Consider the following 20,642-nt stretch of genomic DNA (forward strand, 5'->3'; position numbering starts at 1 on the left):
CTGAATCATTAATTCTCCAACTGATGAACCTTTAAATAGATGCAATGCTGTAGTAACTATCTTTGTATATTTTTGCATGCTCAAATAAATATTTTTATTTTATTTTTTAATTTTTATTTTATATTAGAGTATCATCGATTAACACTGTTGTGCTAGTTTCAGGTGTACAACAAAGTGATTCAGTTACAAATATACATGTATCTATTCTTCTTCAAATTCTTTTCATATTCAGGTATTACATAATATCAAGCAGAGTTCCCTGTGCTATACAGTAGGTCCTTGTTGCCTATTTATTTTGCAGTACGTACATGTCAATGCCCAACTCCCGATCTATCCCTCCCCCCTCAAATAAGTATTTTTAGAGGATAACTGATAACTTTAAGTGCTAAAGTTAAAAAGTATGCCCACTTTACAGTATGCAAAATACTGTCACATTGTCCTTCAAAGAGGCTCGATCTCTTTACAGTTCCTGAGAGTGCTCCTTCTTATGTAATTCCAGCCATTTCCAAAATAATCAAAAATTTATTATCATTGATTTAACTGACATTTTTATAATAATTAATAAGCCTGAGCACTTTTCCATATGTGTTTTGGGTTTCTTTGGCTATAATATGCAACTTATAATCTTTGCCCATTCTCTTGTTGTTACCTTTGTTGCTCGAATTTGTAGACATTCTTTATACATTATGGATATTAGCTTTCTAAGTTACATATATACTGCTATTATTATCCTAGTTTGTATTTCAACTTTGCTTATAAGTTTGAGGTATTTTTGAAGAGTCAATTATGTCCACTTTTTTCTTTATGCTTTCTGACTTTTGTCATTCTTATAAATCGTAATATAATCATAAAATATTAATCCATGTTCTTTTCTAATATCTTTAATGGTTTCGGATACTTATTATATTATTTTTAGTGCTTATTATGCTATAAGCGGTGCACAACGTGCTCACGTGCAGGCTCACTTCATCCCCACAGCCCTGAGTGAGGCTGTACGATTCTCTCCATTTCAGAGCTCAGTAAGTGAAAGTTCAAACAGACTGAGTAACTTGCCTGAAACCACTTACCTGACAATTCAAGGATCTGACCCAGCGAGTGTCAAATCTGAAGCCTATACACCTTGAGCACTTTACTGTACGCTTTGATGTCTCAGCAATGAATGTTGGTATAAGGAAAGAGGTAAGGACACAATTCTGTCTTTCACAAATGACTAAAATTTGCCCTAACACTACCTAGCCATTCCCTCAGGCTTTAATTTAAAATGCCTCTGAAAGGCAATAATTTCAAAACGCAAATGATGGGAAAATACTAAGCAAAGAATCAAGAATCTTTTTCGCTTCATCAGCTGAACCTGAATCTTTGCATACCACAGATTCTTCATCTGAAGCTGCTGCTGCAGCTAAGTCCCTCAGTCGTGTCTGACTCTGTGCGACCCCAGATTCTAGCCCACCAGGCTCTTCTGTCCATGGGACGCTCCAGGCAAGAACACTGGAGCGGGTTGCCATGCCCTCCCCCAAGGGATCTTCTCGACTCAGGGATCGACCCTGTATCTCTTATGTCTCCTGTACTGGCAGGCGGGTTCTCTGCCACTAGTGCCACCTCGGAAGCCCTATTCATCCCATATATGACATTAACATCTGTTCTACTTTGTAATTTACAAGAGTTTGATAGTATTTTAAAGATTAAAAAAATACATAAACAGCAGATATTACAGTTCTTCAATGTTTCCTTATTAATCCCTAACAAAAAGTAGGGTTTAGCTTCTCCATTAATGCCAAATAGAAAAATTTACTTAAAAAGTATATATTTTTCTCATGAAGAACAGAGAAAACAAATACATAAGAAAAAATAGAAAATGTAAATTTACTTACAATCAGGTGTAGGCTTCGCATCTTTTAACTGATGCTGAAGTTTCTTTACATTGTTGTATATTTTGGCCAATTGTTGCTGGATTTTTGCTCCTGTAAGGAAGAAGGATGTACTGTAAAATAAGTCTATGACAAATGTGGTTACCAACTCAGGATTCTTCACACAAGACTGATCACCCTCACCTAGTAAATTACGTGAAGAACAATTAAAGAACAAAAGATGGTTTATGAGTGTTAAAATAGCCTGAACCAACTCTTGCTCTAAACAAAGCATCTAATTTCGTCTAATATTTTAAGACACAGTAGGTAAAGTCTTATTATAACCTGTGCCAGGGAAATGTCCTTATTTTTATTTTTTTAACTCTGGAGACTGAGATATCGGACACTCATACATGGATCAGTAGCATCATTTTAGTCACGTTTTATTCTTTAATAGTTTTTTCCTTTTTGCTATAATTTATGGACATAGAGTTGATCTCAACTATTGTTAGAATACTAAAACTGTATAGCCAATATTAATGCTATGAATACCGACAAACTGCCCAGTGACAATTTACTTTATCTGACCACACCATCGAAGACGGGCTGGGGACACCCACTGGTGTCACAGTCATGGCCGTGAGGAGATGTCTCAGGGTGCCATTTACTGGTGTCTATGCTCGCCCGGAAAACCTCATGGACGGAGGAGCCTGGTGGGCTGCAGTCCATGAGGTCGCTAAGAGTCAGACATGACTGAGCGATTTCACTTTCACGTTTCACTTTCATGCACTGGAGAAGGAAATGGCAACCCACTCCAGTGTTCTTGCCTGGAGAATCCCAGGGACGGGGGAGCCTGGTGGGCTGCCGTCTATGGGGTCGCACAGAGTCGGACATGACTGAGGTGACTTAGCAGCAGCAGCAGCATGCTATAGGTTTCCCTGTAGCGCAGAGGGTAAAGAATCTGCCTGCAATGCAGGAGACCTGGGTTCCATCCCTGGGTCGGGAAGATCCTCTGGAGAAGGGAATGGCAACCCACTCCAGTATTCTTGCCTGGAGAATCCCCATGGACAGAGGAGCCTGGTGGGCTACAGTTTGTGGGGCTGCAAAGAGTTGGACACGTTTGAGCAACCAACACTGCTCCTGTTATGCTACAGGTTGCCAAGCACAGCCAAAGGACCAGGCTAAAGTAAGGTGCTAAAAGAAAGAAAGTGAAGTCGCTTAGTCGTGTCCAACTCTTTGCGACCCCATGGGCTATAACCTATCAGGCTCCTCTGACCATGGGATTTTCCAGGCAAGAATACTGGAGTGGCTTGCCATGCTAGGCCCACAATAAAAGCCTGAAGAACAAAAGGTCTCAAAATCATTTTCAGATGTTCTGTCTCATCAGCAGGGAGACTGGATTCTTCTTTCATATTTCCCTTCTGAAGTAGTAACCTTACTGTGATATTTACTTAAATTATTAGGATAAAGTCAAATATTCATATTTATATACATATTCATGTAATAATATTTGATCATCATCTTTGGGTTATTTTACTTATGCACCTCCCCCTTATTTTTTTTTTTTTTTGCAACTCTTCCACAAAAGAACATGAAACACCAAAAGGTTCTGTTCAAAAGTCTTAACAATTGTCAAAAACAATTATTTTTTTTTAAAGTTTATCTTTAGGCTGGAAGCCAGTGCTAATATTCAAAATAAACCCAAATATGCATATATGACTTTGGCTTTTTCCATTTTTTATTCAAATTCCAGAGTTCTATAAAAGTAGAAACTTTACCCAATGGATTTTATAGGCACTTACTCATTTTTGGAATTTTAGGTCAAGAAACTTCCCTAGTAATCAGGAAAGTGTTTTCTGTTGTTTTAAATTTGCCATAGTTTGAACAGCTACAATGATACCACTATAGGGAAAATGATCTTTTATTAATTCATTTGGAACTGAGATTCTGCACTATAGGCAAAGCATTCAAGTACAACATTACATAAATGCATGCTAAAATGTGACATAGTATTTGAGGTAAAGTATAGCTATTTAATGCTTTTGAGCTGAAACATGTGAAAGGGAAATTTCTATATCCTTATACTAATGCAATGCATTCCTTCTTCTCCAAGATAAGATAAACACAAAGTGTGAATAAAAAGAAGCAAAACTGTAGACAAAGGGAAATTAGAAAATAAAAATAAAGTGCCTTAAAAGGGAGAAAATCAAGTGACTTAAAATGCACAGAATGGAGATACTCCACTTAATGGCATGATAGAGAGACAAAGATCAGTCTTTTTGTCTGTAAAAGAACTAAGGGGTATTAAGAAACATTAATATTAAACAAGGGATACTCAGATTCTTCTATGAATAAAAGAGGACAACTGGAAATCTGGCATTTATGTTAGGTCTCATCATTCCAACAGGAGAGAGAGAATGATTCTTGCCACCATCTGACAAAAGATGACTTTTTAAAATAGTGCAATCTTATATTCTGAAAGGAGAAACTTACTAAAAATTTCTTCTAATTAACTACAAAGGTGTCTCATGAGCAGTATAAGCTCCATGTAATAAGTCTCAATATCTTACAAAGTTCAGTTGGTTGATAACCACTGTTGTGCTGTGCTGTTATAAGTGGATTCAGTTGTACCTGCCTCTTTGCGACCCTATGGACAGTAACCTGCCAGGCTCCTCTGTCCACGGGGTTCTCCAGCAATACTGGAGTGGGCTGTCACACCCTCCTCCAGGGGAATCTTTCCGACCCAGGGATCAGACACGTCTCTTATGTCTCCCGTATTGGCAGGTAGGTTCTTCACCACTCGCACCAACCTGGGACGCCCCTGAAAACCATTACTTTTCCTTTAATCAAAGTTAAGAAGTGTTTTTACTATAAAATAAAGACTTTGCAGTTTAAAAAATCTACTCTACAAGGAAGCAAGGTATTCTTGTAAAATTCTTTTTTAAGGCCAACATTTAGTACAGTTAATAATTATTAATATTCATAACAAGCAGTAGAACATATTCAGTGTACAATCTCTAATACTTTCTTATATATTAGGTTGGCCAAAAGGTTCATTTGGGTTTTTCCATAACATTGTACAGAAAAACCCGAACGAAGCTTTGAGCCTACCCAATACTATCACATCAGATGCACAGACAGCTCTCCTATGGTAGAAATGGCAGGTTTTATTAACATATCACAGACAAGTAAACTCAGGTTTAAGCAACTATGTGACTTGAGCACTTTAACAGTCATACAGGTTCTGAATCTGTTGATGCTTACTGAGTGTGGAATTCAGTCAATAGGATCCTGGTGATGAGCTAAGATAAGACACCAGTAATTAGTTTTCATTTATTTTTTAAATTTGTTGTCCATAATCAAAGCTTTCTTTAAAAACTGACACCAAAATATGAGAGTGTTGCTGCAAACCTTGAAAATTAAACATAATTACATTATCTTGGTAGATAACTGGAATCACTGAACTGAAAAAGCTTTCTGTGATAGGACACAGATTCAGGAAGTTGTGTGGCTCATTAGTATTGCTTTCTTCTAAATGAACATCCTTCTGAGTCTGGCGTTTCCTCCTACTGGCTGGCACAACAGTTGAACAACCTACACCAAACACCATGGTGTAAATCTGGCTGTAAACCATGGTAATCTTGTAGCTACCTGGACATTTTACAAACATAAAGTAAGAGTTTGGACTTTGAACCAGTTGTGTCTTTTTATGTTTTTTCTGTTCCTCTTTCCTATAGTACATCCCCAGCTAAAGGCATGTTGATCCTTTTGCAAGCTCAGCCTGTGCAAATCTTTAAGGCACCCTTCCTTTACTTTAAAATAATGTAGTTTCATTACTGATTTGACAACCAGAAAACAAAACCTTTTTCCTATTAAGACGAAATATACACAGGAAACAATCCAGTTATAAATATCCAGACTAAATAGTGACCCCCCCAAAATAAATACATATCCTTAAAAGAGAAACTCATTACACCAACTAGACGGCACCTTGATAGAGACTGTAATGGCCAGTGCCCAAGGACAAGGCACAGGGCAAAACTATGACTATGTACCTCTCAATGGGTTTTGTTCATCATGAACTCAACTTACTTTCTGTTTTCCTGCTGTTAATCAGTTTATTTTCCAATTCTTCCAGCATACTATGTTCAATTCTGAAGTCACTTTTTTGGTTGTAGAAATGACTGTGCTTGTCTTTTTCTAGATTAATAACCCTTTAGGGAAAGAAATAAATAGCATAAACATGATTTAAGTATATTTTTAATTGTTTAAAATACAAATATACTTACAATCTGTACTTTGTATTAATTCTTCGACGGATTCAAAATAAAATTACTTGGATCAATAAGGCTATAGAATCAAAACAGTAGTTAGGAAAGTGTTGTGTGTGTATACTAGTCGTTCAGTCGTGTCCGACTCTGTGACTCCATGGACTATAGCCTGACAGGCTCCCCTCTGTTCATGGAATTCTGCAGGCAAGAATACTGGAGTGGGTTGCCATTCCCTTCTCCAGAGCATTTTCCCAAATCAGGGATCGAACCTGGGTCTCTGGCATTGCAGGCAGATTCTTTACCATCTGAGCCACCAGGGAAGCAAAATGCACTATAGAAATGCAAGTTATTAATACTAGTAAAACGGAAACTTCAAAAGGCAAACAATCTATGAAGGCAGGGATTTTAGTGCTTTTATGGAATATGGTTTACATTTACTTCAAAGCTTCCTTCATCTCATCCTTGCTCCTTGGCCTTAATCCATCTATAAGTAAGGACTTCTGATGTTAGCTTGAACCCTGAGGTAAAACAAAACAATTTATCATCAAGAAACTTCTTTGGTTGGACAAAGAAATTTATTTTCTCAACATCTGTTTTCTTTCTCCCACAAGGTGGAAATTAATATAACTACTTCTCCACTAATCCTGAATTTAATGAGTGGTGGAGTATCTCTGGTCACTGATTTCCTTTCCTCTATTCTGAGAGGCAAATATATTAAGGCAGAGTTTCCCAATCTTTTTCACTTGCCACACCAAGAAAAGAATTTAATATATAAGGCACATTGAGGTAAATATATGAGAATGCCACAGGCCCTACCTGGCTGCCCCAAGGTTGAGGGAGTCATAAATTCAATCTGTGTTGGGAGGAGGGAAGGGGGAGAACAGAGACATCAAAAAGACTTTAGTCTGCAGGTCAATCTGGCAGATTGAGGGCAGCTCCTGGAGTCCTGCACTGAGAGCTCCAGCCCATCGCGACTCTGGCTGGGGTGGGGAAAGGTACTAAAATCAAACAGAAATGCCCATCACAGATACAGGCTACGCTATGACAGTAAGTTATGTTTCACTACTCCTGGATTAGAAACATTAACCCATCAGTTCAGTCGCTCAGTCGTGTCCGACTCTTTGCGACCCCAGGAATCGCAGCACACCAGGCCTCCCTGTCCATCACCAACTCCCAGAGTTTACTCAAACTCATGCCATCTCATCCTCTGTCGTCCCCTTCTCCTCCTGCCCCCAATCCCTCCCAGGATCAGGGTCTTTCCAACGAGTCAACTCTTCGCATGAGGTGGCCAAAGTATTGGAGTTTCAGCTTCAGCATCAGTCCTTCCAATGAAAACCCAGGGCTGATCTCCTTTAGGATGGACTGGTTGGATCCCCTTGCAGTCCAAGGGACTCTCAAGAGTCTTCTCCAACACCACAGTTCAAAAGCATCAATTTTTCGGTGCTCAGCTTTCTTCACAGTCCAACTCTCACATCCATACAAGACCACTGGAAAAACCATAGCCTTGACCAGATGGACCTTTGTTGGCAAAGGTCTGCTTTTTAATATGCTATCTAGGTTGGTCATAACTTTCCTTCCAAGGAGTAAGCATCTTTTAATTTCATGGCTGCAGTCACCATCTGCAGTGATTTTGGAGCCCAAAAAAATAAAGTCTGACACTGTTTCCACTGTCTCCCCATCTATTTCCCATGAGGTGATGGGACCAGATGCCATGATCTTAGTTTTCTGAATGTTGAGCTTTAAGCCAACTTTTTCACTCTCCTCTTTCACTTTCATCAAGAGGCTTTTAGTTCCTCTTCACTTTCTGCCATAAGGGTGGTGTCATCTGCATATCTGAGGTTATTGATATTTCTCCCAGCAATCTTGATTCCAGCTTGTGCTTCTTCCAGCCCAGTGTTTCTCATGATGTACTCTGTATATAAATTAAATAAGCAGGGTGACAATATACAGCCTTGACGTACTCCTTTTCCTATTTGGAACCCGTCGATCGTTCCATGTCCAGTTCTAACTGTTGCTTCCTGACCTGCATACAGGTTTCTCAAGAGGCAGGTCAGGTAGTCTGGTATCCCCATCTCTTTCAGAATTGTCCACAGTTTACTGTGATCCACACAGTTGAAGGCTTTGATGTAGTCAATAAAGCAGAAATAGATGTCTTTCTGGAACTCTCTTGCTTTTTGGATGATCCAGAGGATATTGGCAATTTGATCTCTGGTTCCTCTGCCTTTTCTAAAACCAGCTTGAACATCTGGAAGTTTTCGATTCACGTATTGCTGATTATGTTAACTCATAAAGATACTCAAAATGTAACAATGGAGACAAACTGCCAAACATAAAAAAAGATGCTCAACCTCTCTCATAACATGAGAAAAGAAAATTGAAACTATACCATGGTAACATGGTACATCTATTAGACTGGGGGGTAAAAAACACACAAGTTTAATATATTCTGATGATAAAACTGTGGGGAAACGGGTCCTCTCGTATATTGTTGGTGAAATCATAAATGGCCTATCAAGGACAATTTAGAAATTATTCACTATTCATCACAACCATGAATAATCAGAAATTATTCATTACAATCACAAATTCATATACCTTTGATCCAGCATTTCTACTTGTAGGAATTTTCCCTAAAGATACACTTACAGATGTGCAAAATGATATGAACCTCCATGAATGCTCCAATTAATTAAGCATTTATTTACTATAACTTAAATGTTTTCTGTAACCTAATGTCTATCACTAAGGGGCAGATTAAATAAGTGATGTTACATGTATACACTGGAATACAGTGCAGTACCATGTTCTATGTACTGATAAGGAAAGATCTCCAAGATACACTCCTTTGTAACGAAAGTTCTGTATGAAAATGCTAAGACATACTAGAGAATGGTAAACTGATTCCCCACATATCGTTTCATATGATATATACCTCATATCACTCTAACTCAACAATTTTACCCGTCTTTTTCCTCTCTTTCATCTACCTTTTCTTCTCTTTCCTCTTCCTTTTTTGCTTCAGTATGCTAAAGGAAACCCACTACATTATGTTCTTCCACCCCACATGTGTCAGTGTGCATTTCTAGAGATTGTGAGCATTTGATTTGTGTAGTTATAACAACAGTATCATGCCTGAACAAAATCAGTAATTCTTTGGTATCTAGGATATACTCAAGTTAAAAATACAAAACAAGATGCAGAACAATATATGTAGCATGCTACCATTTATATAAAAAAAAAAGGAACCATCTGAATATGCATTTTTATGTCCTTAAAAAAGCATATAAAATACCTGTGGAAGGATACACAAGAAACTAAAAATAGTGGTTGTCTGGGGAGAAGGGAAACGGGTGATACAGTCACAGGTGAGACAAAGGCCTTCTACTGTGGGTCCTTTGACATGAACTGATTATTGAATTATATGAATGTATAATCTATTCTGAAAATAAAAATATTACAAATGGTGTTCTTCCCTTTATATTCAATGAGAATTGTTGGATTCAATTTCAATGGATTTTTCTAACACTCTTTCAAGGAGTTTTTCCAAAACCTTATAACAGATGAAAAAAGCCTAATCAGACCCATGCACAGACAAGGTACCTATCGATACTGGCATAATCTAACTGGCTTGCTATATTTATGTACATTAATCATCTGGTAGATTATCTTAACTAGAAAAAAACACATAAACCAGAAATCTTAACCTATAGTCCAAATCTATCTAAGATAACTCATTTTATAAATTAAAAAAAATTGTAGTTTATCAAACTCTGAATATTAAAAATGAAAGAATTAAACCAATACAGTCAGAATTCAGTCTCACAAGCCTGCACTATGGTATAACTTGTTAAAATTCAAACAGTATACTATTTATTGGTAGAATTTCTAAACAGATAACTGCCACTAGTTCTGGTCCAGAGATCATTTCTTACAAAAGCTTTCTTTTCTCTTGGTTCTTCAGCAAATTGACACTGCATAAATTCAGAGCAGTGTTTTATAAAGCCTCCAACTATAGGAGAGGGTTGGCTGCTCTGAGCTCTAGTTCTTTTACCTTTACTCATTGTATTTATTAAATCACATGGTGCGACTAACAATGTTGAACCTTCAGTAAATATCACTGGTTATTTAAAAAATACATAAACACTAAAGCTTAAAATAAATGCCAACTTCTCAATTTGTCTAGTCATAATGTACAGGGTGAATGTGAAAGAGGTAGAAACCAAGGAAGGGAGACCAATTAAAAGGCCAATAAAAAAAAAAAACCTCAAGAGTACAGTAGGACTGTTCATTAAAATTATTCACTCAAAAATATTTACCAAGTGCTTACTTTGCTAAGTCAAAATGTATTCAATCCGTTACTTGATGTATGTGATCTAAAGAAATCTATTATTCTCCTTTATATACACGGATTCAAAATAGTGAAATTAAAATGTAAAGAATTCTACTTAAAATTAACTTTATATTAAATACTTTACTATCATTTGTATATTTCACACTTCTCATGGGTCCGCTGTTTTACATTTGAAAGGCTAGTGACTAGTCTTTGGTATGGGATTAGATAGAGTGGAGGAGAATTAACTTTATATTGTTCATAATAAAATGATGAGTAATGTTACTTGAAGATAATGTTCTTATACTTACTGATTTTTAAATTTTTCGGCTGTACGTATGAATTCTGCTTTCTTAGTTCGACTAACTTTCTGCTTCCAGTTTTGAAGCTGAAAAGGACGAATTCCACCTGAAGTACCAAGACAGCCATCATTCTGAAGAGAAAACAAAAACAAATTATCTTCAATAATAAAAATGCTGGGAGATGAACGTGAAAGTCTTTCCAGAGTGTGTGCTGTCCCTAGTCGCTCAGCCGTGTCCGACTCTGTGACCCCATGGACTGGAGCTCGCCAGGCTCCTCTGTCCATGGGGTTCTCCAGGCAAGACACTAGAGTGGGTTTCCATGCCTCCTCCAGGGCATCTTCCTAACCCAGGGATCAAACCAGGTCTCTTGTATTGCAGGCGGATTCTTTACTGTCTGAGCCACCAGGGAAGCCCTTTATCAGGGATAAAATATCAATAATGGAGTTTCTCAGGGGATAATTTTGGGGCCAATCTTATTTAATTTTTAAAAGTACAGCTTGTGGAAGAAGGAACATGTGTTTTAAAATGCTAAATTAGTGAGAAATGTAATGTTTTGAGCAATTTTTAGAAAAATCTCTAATTCTTTCATTCATTCATTCATTTACCAACATGCATTGAACACTTATGATGTGACAGGTGCTGCCTAGACACTAGGAAACAAAGGTGGTCCATGATAACATGTGTGTGCTGCATGCTAAGTTGCTTCAGTCGTGTCTGACTCTGTGACCCTAGGGACCACAGCCCGCCAGGCTCCTCTCTGCATGGGATTCTCCAGGTAAGACTACTGGAGTGGGTTGCCATGCCCTCCTCTAGGGGATCTTCTGGACCCAGAAGATCAAGGAATTGAGCCCACATTTCCCATGTCTCCTGCATTGGTAGGTGAGTTCTTTACCACTAGGGCCACCGGAAATGTCCCCATGACAACATGGCCTCTGCCTTAAAATCTAGAGAGGGAAACAGACTTAAAAAGAAAAGAGCAAATAAGTGATACACTTTTTAAAAAACCAACATGGTAGGTGCTATTAAGGAAATAAACAGTGCTGAGATGAAGATAATGGGGCCAAGGGTTTTTTTGTTTGTTTGTTTGTTTGTTTCAGTTAGAATGGCCACAGAGGTCTATTTGAGGGGATGATGTCTGAGGAAGAACAGAATCAACCAGGCCAAAAGCTGCAGGGAAAGGTGTGCCAGGCAGAGGGACCAGCAAGTCCAAAAGCCCTCCAGCAGGAAAAAGCTTGGCTGGTTCAAGCAAAGCAAAGGCAACTGTGACATTAAGATGAGTGAAGTGCGAGCTTTGCAGGAGATGAGGGTATAGAGCCAGGCAAGTGGCATATCACACCAGCATTTTAAGTCACTACAGGAGTCTGGATTTTTACTGAAGGTTTAGAGTAGGAGAATGCCATGATACATTTAATTTTTAAAGAAAATCTTTCTATTTTTTAAAGAATAAATTGGGGGAGGTGGAGGAAGAGGTGAGGCAAGCCTGGAAGCAGGAGAACCAATGAGACAGGTGATGCAGCAACAAAGACACAGAATGATGGTGTTCAGGTCTACCAGGGTGGTGGTGGAGATTAAAAGTAAGAAGCCTAAATGTATCTTGGAGGTATAATCAAGAGGAATTGCTGACAGCCTGAGAGATTAAAAAAATAATAATAATAAAGGAACCAAGCCTTCAAATTTTGAGGAACAAGCAAGTAAGAATAAAGTAATGATTTTAGTTTAATACTTCTAAAATTGAGATTTATTTCACATACCATAGAATGTGCACATAAAGTTTACAATTCAGTGTTTTTTTTTACTATATTCACAAAGTCATGCAATCATCAATACTATCTAGTACCCGAATATTTCCATTATACCCAAAAGAAAGCTCACACTCATTAAGCAGTCACTTCCCATACCCTTTTTCCGCCCACTTCCTGGTAATCATTAATCTATGTTCTGATTCTATGGATTTGCCTATTTTGGAAACTAATATAAACAGCATCATACAATATACAACCTTCTGTGTCTGGTTTCTTTTACTGAGTATAATAATTTAAAGATTCATTCATGTTGTACCATGAATCTGTACTTCATTCCTTTTCATGGCTAAGTAATATTCCATAAGAATCTAACATATTTTGCTTATCTACTCATCAGCTGATGGACAATTGGGTTACTTTCATTATTTGGTCACCATGAATAATGTTACTAAGAACATTTATGTACAAGTTTTAGTATGAATTCAATTTTCTTGGGTATTTCTAGCAGTGGAATTTCTGGATCACAGGTAATTCTTTACTTTCCCATTTGTGTTATTTTTTATTGTTACAGTGGAAGCATTCCTGTAAGTCCTTTATCAGATAAATGACCTGCAAATATTTTCCCCAATTCTGAGTTCTTTCCACTTTGCTGATAATATCCTTTGAAGCACAGAAGTTTTGAAGTTTTGAACTTTTGAAGAACTATCCAACTGTTTTCCACAGTGACTGCATCATTATATAATTTTACATTGCCCTCAGCATGATATGGGAGTTCCAGTTTCTTTACATCCTCACCCACATTTGTTACTGTCTATTTCTCTTTTACTATAATCATCCTACTGGATGTGAAGTAGTATCTCACAGTGGTTTTGATTAGCCCATAATGACTAATGATGCTGAGCATCTTTTCATGCACTTATTGGCTATTTCTTTGAAGGAATATCTACTTATATCTTTTCCAATTGTAAAAACTGGGTTGTCTTTTTGAGTTTTAACAGTTTTATATTTTTAGATATGTCCTTATCAAAATATGATTTGCAAATGTTTTTCTCCCTTTCAGTAGGTCATCTTTTCATTTTGCTGATATTCCCTTCACTGTGCAGAAGGACCTTTTCAGTTTGATGTAATCTCCTTCAACTTTAGATAATTATTTCACCGGACACAGAATTCTTGGTCAACAGTCCTTTTCTTTCAGCATTTTGACTATGACTGTTATCCCATGGGGCTTCCCAGGAGATGCTAGTGGTAAAGAACCCACCTGCCAATGCAGGAGACACAGACACAGGTTTGATTCCTGGGTCCAGAAGATCCCCTGAAGAGGGCACAGCAACCAACTCCAGTATTCTTGCCTGGATAATCCTATGGACAAAGGAGCCTGGTAGGCTACAGTCCATAGCGTTGCAAAAAGTCGGGCACAACTGAAGCAATTTAGTATGCACGAATATTATCCCACACTTTTGAAGTCCAAGGTTTCTGTTGAGAAATCAGTTGTTAATCTTATTGAGAAAGCCTAGTATGTGTTGAATTGATTTCTCTGTTGGTGCTTTCAGAATTTTCTTTTTGTCTCTTTCTTACAGTTTGACTATGACATGTCTAGGTGTGGATCTTGAAGTTCACTAAATTCCAACAATGTGTAGATCAATACTACAGTCATCATTTCTTCAAACATTCTTTCCCCGCTTTTCTCTCTCTCTCCTTTTGGGTCTCTCATTAGCTGTGGCATCTGATGGTGTTTCACAGGTCTTTAACGCTCTGTTCACTTTTCTTCATTCTTTTTTTCTTTAGATTCCTCATTCTGGATAATCTAAATTGACCTATCTTCTTCTGCCAGCCCAAACGTAGTGTTGAATCTCTCTAGTGAATTTTTCATTTGCATATTTGTACTTTTTAACTCCAAAATTTCTATTTCATTCTTTTCCTATAACTTCTCTCTTTTATCAGTTCGGTTCATTTCAGTCGCTCACTCATGTCTGACTCTTTGCGACCCCATGGACTGCAGCACACTAGACTTCCCTGTCCATCACCAACTCCCTGAGTTTACTCAAACTCATGTCCATTGAGTTGGTGATGTCATCTAACCATCTCATCCTCTGTTGTTCCCTTCTCCTCCCGCCTTCAATCTTTCCCAGCATTAGAGTCAGTTCTTCAAATGAGTCAGTTCTTCGCATCAGGTAGCCAAAGTATTGGAGTTTCTGCTTCAGCATCAGTCCTTCCAATGAATATTCAGGACTTATTTCCTTTAGATGGGCTGGTTGGATCTCCTTGCTGTCCAAGGGACTCTCAAAAGTCTTCTCCAACACCATAGTTCAAAAGCATCAATTCTTCGGCACTCAGCTTTCATAGTCCAACTCTCACATCCATACATGACTACTAGAAAAACCATAGCTTTGACTACATGGACTTTTGTTGGCAAAGTAATGTCTCTGCTTTTTAATATGCTATCTAGGTTGGTCATAGCTTTTCTTCCAAGAAGCTAGCACCTTTTAATTTCATGGCTGCAGTCACCTGTAGTGATTTTGGAGCCTCCCAAAATAAAAGTCTCTCACTGTTTCCCCATCTATTTGCCATGAAGTGATGGGACCAGATGCCATGATCTTTGTTTTCTGAATACTGAGTCTTAAACCAACTTTTTCACTCTCTTTCACTTTCTTCAACAGGCTCTTTAGTTCTTCTTCACTTTCTGCCATAAGGGTGGTGTCATCTGCATATCTGAGGTTATTGATATTTCTCCCGGCAATCTTGATTCTAGCTTGTGCTTCATCCATCCTGCCATTTCTCATGATGTACTCTGCATATAAGTTAAATAAGCAGAGTGACAATATACATCCTTGATGAACTCCTTTCCCGATTTGGAACCAGTCTGTTGTTCCATGTCCAGTTCTTATTGTTTCTTCTTGACCTGCATACAAATTTCTCAGGAGGCAGGTCAGGTAGTCTGGTATTCCCATCTCTTTAAGAACACTGTGTGTTGTGATCCACACAGTCAAAGGTTTTGGCATAGTCAATAAAAACAGAAGTAGATGTTTTTCTGGAACTCTCTTGCTTTTTCGATGATCCAGCAGATGTTGGCAATTTGATCTCTGGTTTCTCTGCGTTTTCTAAAACTAGCTTGAACATCTGGAAGTTCACGGTTCACATACTGTTGAAGCCTGGCTTGGAAAATTTTGAGCATTACTTTGCTAGCGTGTGAGATGAGCACAATTGTGTGGTAGTTTGAGCATTCTTTGGTATTGCCTTTCTTTGGGATTGTAATGAAAACTCACCTTTTCCAGGCTCTTTATAGATATTTTCTATTTGGTGAGACACCATTCTCAAACTGTTTTATTTGTTTAGAAATGGTTTTCCTTAGCTTTTTGAACATGTTTAAATCAATACTTTAAAATCTTTGTCTATTATGTCCAACATTTGGTCATCTTAAGGGACAGTTTCTTTTTACTATTCTTTTTTTTTTTTAATTCTTCTGTGTGTGGACCATATTTTCTTATTTCTTTGCATATCTCATAATTTGTCAGCAACTCAACACCTTAAATAATACATAATGTGGCAACACTAAAAATGAGATTATTTTCCCTCTTTCTAAGGTCTGCTGTTGTTGCTGGGTTTTTTTCAGTCATTTTTCTGAACTAATTCAGTAAACTCTGGATTATTTGTTTGTGTGGCACTGAAATCTCTGCTTTGTTAGCTTAGCTGTCAGTGAATGATTGGTTGGTCAAAGATTTTCTTCCATGTCTTGAACCTGTAAGTCCCCACACTTTGCTGAGGTGGTCTGTGTGCAAGGTGGAACATGGCATCAGTACTGGGGCAAGCAGTTTACAACTCCACTTTAGCCTTCACTTGCTGTTGCACAGTTCCAAGGTCAGCCAAAGATGAGAGCTCAAGCCTTCTTAGGCTTTCTCTGGCTGTATTCATTTCCTATCACTACTATAACAAACTTACCAAAAAAATTAGTTTACCACAAATTTAAGAGACTTAAACAACACAAATTTATTCTTTTACTGTTTTGGAGGTCAAGTCTAAAATTAAGGTGTTGAAAAGATTGCATTCTTTCGGAAGATCCAGAGAATTTACTTACCTTTTTTAAGCTTTTAGTGGCCACCCTCATTCCTTGGCTCATGGCCCCTTCCTCACATCACATGACCCTCTTGCTTTCATTGTTACATCCCCTCTTGGTCCTAAGCCTCCTGCTTCCCTCTTAACAAAGACTCTTGTGAATATACTGGCCCACCATACAATCCTGCATAAACTCCCCACCTGAGAGCCTCAACTTAATCACATTTGCAAAGTTCCTTTTATTACATGAGGTCACACGTTCACAGGTGCTGGGGGTTAGGATGTGACTATCCTTAAGGGAACATAGTGATACCGTGAGGATGCACACTGACTTAAAATCCACTGTGTCTGAGGCAGATGGAAATGAATGACTGACACGGGGTAGAGGAGAAGGACTGTCCAAGCAGCTGTCTGGGACAGGCTTGCTTGTAAAAATACATTAATAACAAAAGATTCCCCCTCCCCTATTTGTGTTTATTATGTATTATTTGTGTTTGTTGTATAACAACATTAAAGGAAATGTCAGAAGAAGACCAAAGAAAAGGTGGGGGCGGGGAATTCTTCACTCTGCCACATCTGGATATATACACAGCCCTATTCATTTGTGTGATCTCCTAGAGGAAATCCATTTTGAGTAACTATGTAAAATCAGAAAAGTAGTGTGGTTATTACTGAAGGACCACTCCAGGCAGCCAAACGCCATTAAATGCAGGTCATCACAGAGAGCTCACTAGATGCAAAGAGAAGACACAGCCCTGCTCTGGAACAAACCAGGACATACACTCCTGTGATACAGCTAGGGAGACTCCAAACAGTCATAAACCAACATGCTGAAAAGGCCAAGAGGGAAATGGCATCTAAGAGAAGAATCAAGAAACGTGTAGTCTTTGGCCTTGAAAGGCAATGGCTGAGAGGAATTATGAACAAATAATATACAAACATTAAAATACATAGATAGGGCACATTATTACTTTTCCTAATGCTGAATGAGAAGATTCCACACTCTATGGAGGCTGTAAAATAAAATAAAATACAATATAAAATAATTCTAAAACTTCAAAGATAATTGTTCCAAAATAATTTAAGAGAACTGTTATGGACTGAATTACCACTCCCTAAATTCACATGTGGAGGCCCTAGATTTGGAGGTGGTGTCTTTAAGGAAGTAATTAAGGTTAAATAAGCTAATAAGGATAGCATCCTAATCCATCAGGACTGGTGTCCTTGGAAGAAGAGGAACACCAGAGAACTCTCTCTCTCTGCACGTGCACAGACGAAAGGCCACGTGAGGACACAGCAAGACGGCAACTGTCTACAAGCCAAAAACCAAGCCCGACAGCTCCCTCATCCTGGACAAGATCTCGGCTGGATCTTTTCAGCTTCCCAAAGTGTAAAATATATATACATATTTCTGTAATCTAAATCACTCAGTCTGTGGTATTTTGTTACAGAAGCCCGGGCAGGCTAATCTAGGAACCTTAGATATTTTGACAGATATCGCTAATATCATGAGGTTGTCACAAGGAAAATGATCTCTTCTCAGGAAAATAGCTGGTTTCACTGTCAGGGTCATAGATTCACGAAACCCTGTGACAAGTATTCAAGTCCAGTGCTGGGCTACAGAATCTGAGTCTATAATGTGCATGTGTTTGTATATGTACATGTGTGCATATATATACATATATATATGGTATGTTATTGGGATTACAAAGAGGGATAAGACATAAACTCCTCAAAAGTCACAATATGCTAGAGATTCTTTTTTAAAACCCAAACACCCTTGAGAAATTCTACCTCGCTACTGCCATGACAGTCAACCATGAGGCTCTGCCTTCTCTAAATTGGTGAGAGCATATAAAATCGGGTGTCTCAACCTCAGTCCTACTGACATTTTGAACCAGGGAACTTTTTGTTGTGGGGGCTGTCCCTCAGCCTGTACGGGCTAGTAACACCACAACCTTCTCCACAGTCCACCTGCAGTTGTGACAACCCAAATGTCTCCAGACATTGCTAAATGTGAAGGACTGAAGGAACAGTTCCAACAGCGCCATAGGTGATTCTGATCCAACACTGAGGAAGGCAAACCTCTGAGAACCACTGTAGTGGGCAAGAGTGTGAGTCAGTAACAATATTAAGCAACTTGTGAGAAATGCAAACCAGAATGAGGTGGAATTTCTGGAAATACGTAAAGACACTTCTTAGAGGAAGCTCCTTAGAGGAAGAAAAAGATGGAAGTTGTCTTCAGCTCACAACAGCCTTCCTTCAGGTTTGGACTAATCCACAAAAATTTAGGGAGTGTCTACTATGTTTCTGGACTAAAGTAGCACAGTTTTTGGCGCTGGGGATTAACAGTGAATAAAATTTCCAAAAGTTTCTTCCCTCATAGAGGGCAGGGTTTACATTCCTAGATGGAGTGGAGAAAGACAACACAAAAAAATGAATATAAAATATGTAGTATATTAAAGGATAATAAGTGCTATAGAAAAAACCTAAAAAGAGAACAGTGTGCTAAGTAAGGGGATTCAGTTTGGTGAGGTCAAGGAAAGGATCACTGAGCTGATTGCATTTGAACAAAGATATCTGCACGTGGAGATGGTGCTGGCCAGGAGACCAGGAAGGAAGGGCATTCCAAGCAGAGGGAACAGCGATTGCAAAGTTCCTGAGGCAGGAGTGTGCTCGCCTGTCTGAAGGACTACAGGAAGTCAGTATGGCTGCAGCAGATCCAGAGCAGGGGACTGGCAATGAGGTGACAGGGAGAGATCTTGGGGGCAGCTCAGAGGCCCTGCAGAGGCTAAGGAAGGTGTGGAACACGGTGAACACGTCTGCTTTTACTCTGAGGGATCTGGGCAGACAAATGTCATTCCTGAATGGTCTGGTTGTTGTGAATATGTCAGGAAAGCAAGGGTGGGTGAACATAAACCAACTAGCAAAGTGTTTCTGCTAAGGGAGAAATGATGGTGTGGACATGGGTAGTAGTGCTTCAAGTGGGATTCTTGACTTATTCTGAAGATAGAGCAGACAGGAACTGCCTGTGCTTTGGGTGTGGGCTGTGAGACAATGCGGAGGAGTCGAGATCTTTGACAGAGCTGCTGGCTCCAACGATTCTCCTCCGGGAACCCCTGGTCCTTACTGCAGAGAAAGGGGTCCCAAGGAGATCTTTGGAAACACATCTGCCTCGGAGACCATCCCAGTTTGACTGCTCCTTGTGTTCCCGGCGCTGACACAGTAACAGATTCACTGGGCACTGACTCTCTCTAACCAAGCACTGTACCAGGGGCTTCCCAGACAAGGTGCACGGCTCAGGAAGGCGGGTATCACCAGATCCAACGCTTAGAGAAGAAACGGAGTCACGAGAGGTTAAGTGTGTTCCTATCACAGAGGCAGAGCCAGGGTTTCCACCCAGACCTTCTTCCACTCCCAAACCACCAGGGAGGGGGCTCCGTAACCGCAGATAAAAATGCACGAGCCAACAAAGCACAAAGCTGGCAAGCGCCAGGCCCCGCGCGAAGGGAGGCTAACGGCCGCGGCTCCCGCCTCCCGGCCGCGCTGCAGAGGACACCTGTTCAGCCGGGGACCCGCCCCGCGCCTCCGGCGCCCGCAGCCCCCTCAGGCCCACCTCGGCCTCCTCCATTTATTTACCTGTTGCGGCACCGCGGCTCCCACGCCGGTTCCCGGGGCCGCGCCCGCCCCCGCCACAGCCCCGGCTACGGCGGTGGCCGCCGCCGCCACCACGACCGTCGTCAGGGCGGCCATCTTTTCACGCCGCGCCGCCCGCTACAGCGGCGGCCACCCGCGCCTGGGGTGGAGAGCTTCGGGCGTGCGGAGATCCGGGTTCTGCCCGGGCGGCGTGGGTCCTCAACCGGGATGCCGAGCGCGGCGGAGATGCGGGGCGGAGCCGGGCTGCGGGGCGAGGCGGGGCGGGGTCGGAACCAGGGCGGGGCCGGAGCGCGGGGCGGGGCCGAGGTGGGGCTGAAGCGCGGGGCGGGGGCGGGGCCGGAGCCGGAGCGCACGGCAGGGGTGGGGCCAGAACGCGGAGCGGGGGCCGGGGCGGGGGCCGGAGTGCGGGGCACGACGGGGGCGGGGTCGGAGCGCGGGGTGGG

General features: G+C 40.1%; 1 protein-coding gene across 1 annotated transcript in view; it reads right to left on the reverse strand.

The window, feature by feature from the left end:
- The window catches only part of CCDC112 (coiled-coil domain containing 112), a 30,070-nt gene extending 9,647 nt beyond the window's left edge, over nucleotides 1-20,423 (reverse strand). Inside the window, exons 1-4 of the mRNA XM_065940578.1 lie at nucleotides 20,182-20,423; nucleotides 10,760-10,881; nucleotides 5,940-6,061; nucleotides 1,872-1,961 (exon numbers count right to left, since the gene is read on the reverse strand). Of these exons, the coding sequence (XP_065796650.1) occupies nucleotides 1,872-1,961; nucleotides 5,940-6,061; nucleotides 10,760-10,881; nucleotides 20,182-20,295 (448 nt within the window). The 5' untranslated portion in view covers nucleotides 20,296-20,423. The remainder of the gene's footprint in view (nucleotides 1-1,871; nucleotides 1,962-5,939; nucleotides 6,062-10,759; nucleotides 10,882-20,181) is intronic.
- Nucleotides 20,424-20,642: the final 219 nt, after the last annotated feature.

Source organism: Muntiacus reevesi, chromosome 7, assembly GCF_963930625.1.
Source record: "Muntiacus reevesi chromosome 7, mMunRee1.1, whole genome shotgun sequence".
In the NCBI taxonomy this organism is placed as follows: Eukaryota; Metazoa; Chordata; class Mammalia; order Artiodactyla; family Cervidae; genus Muntiacus; species Muntiacus reevesi.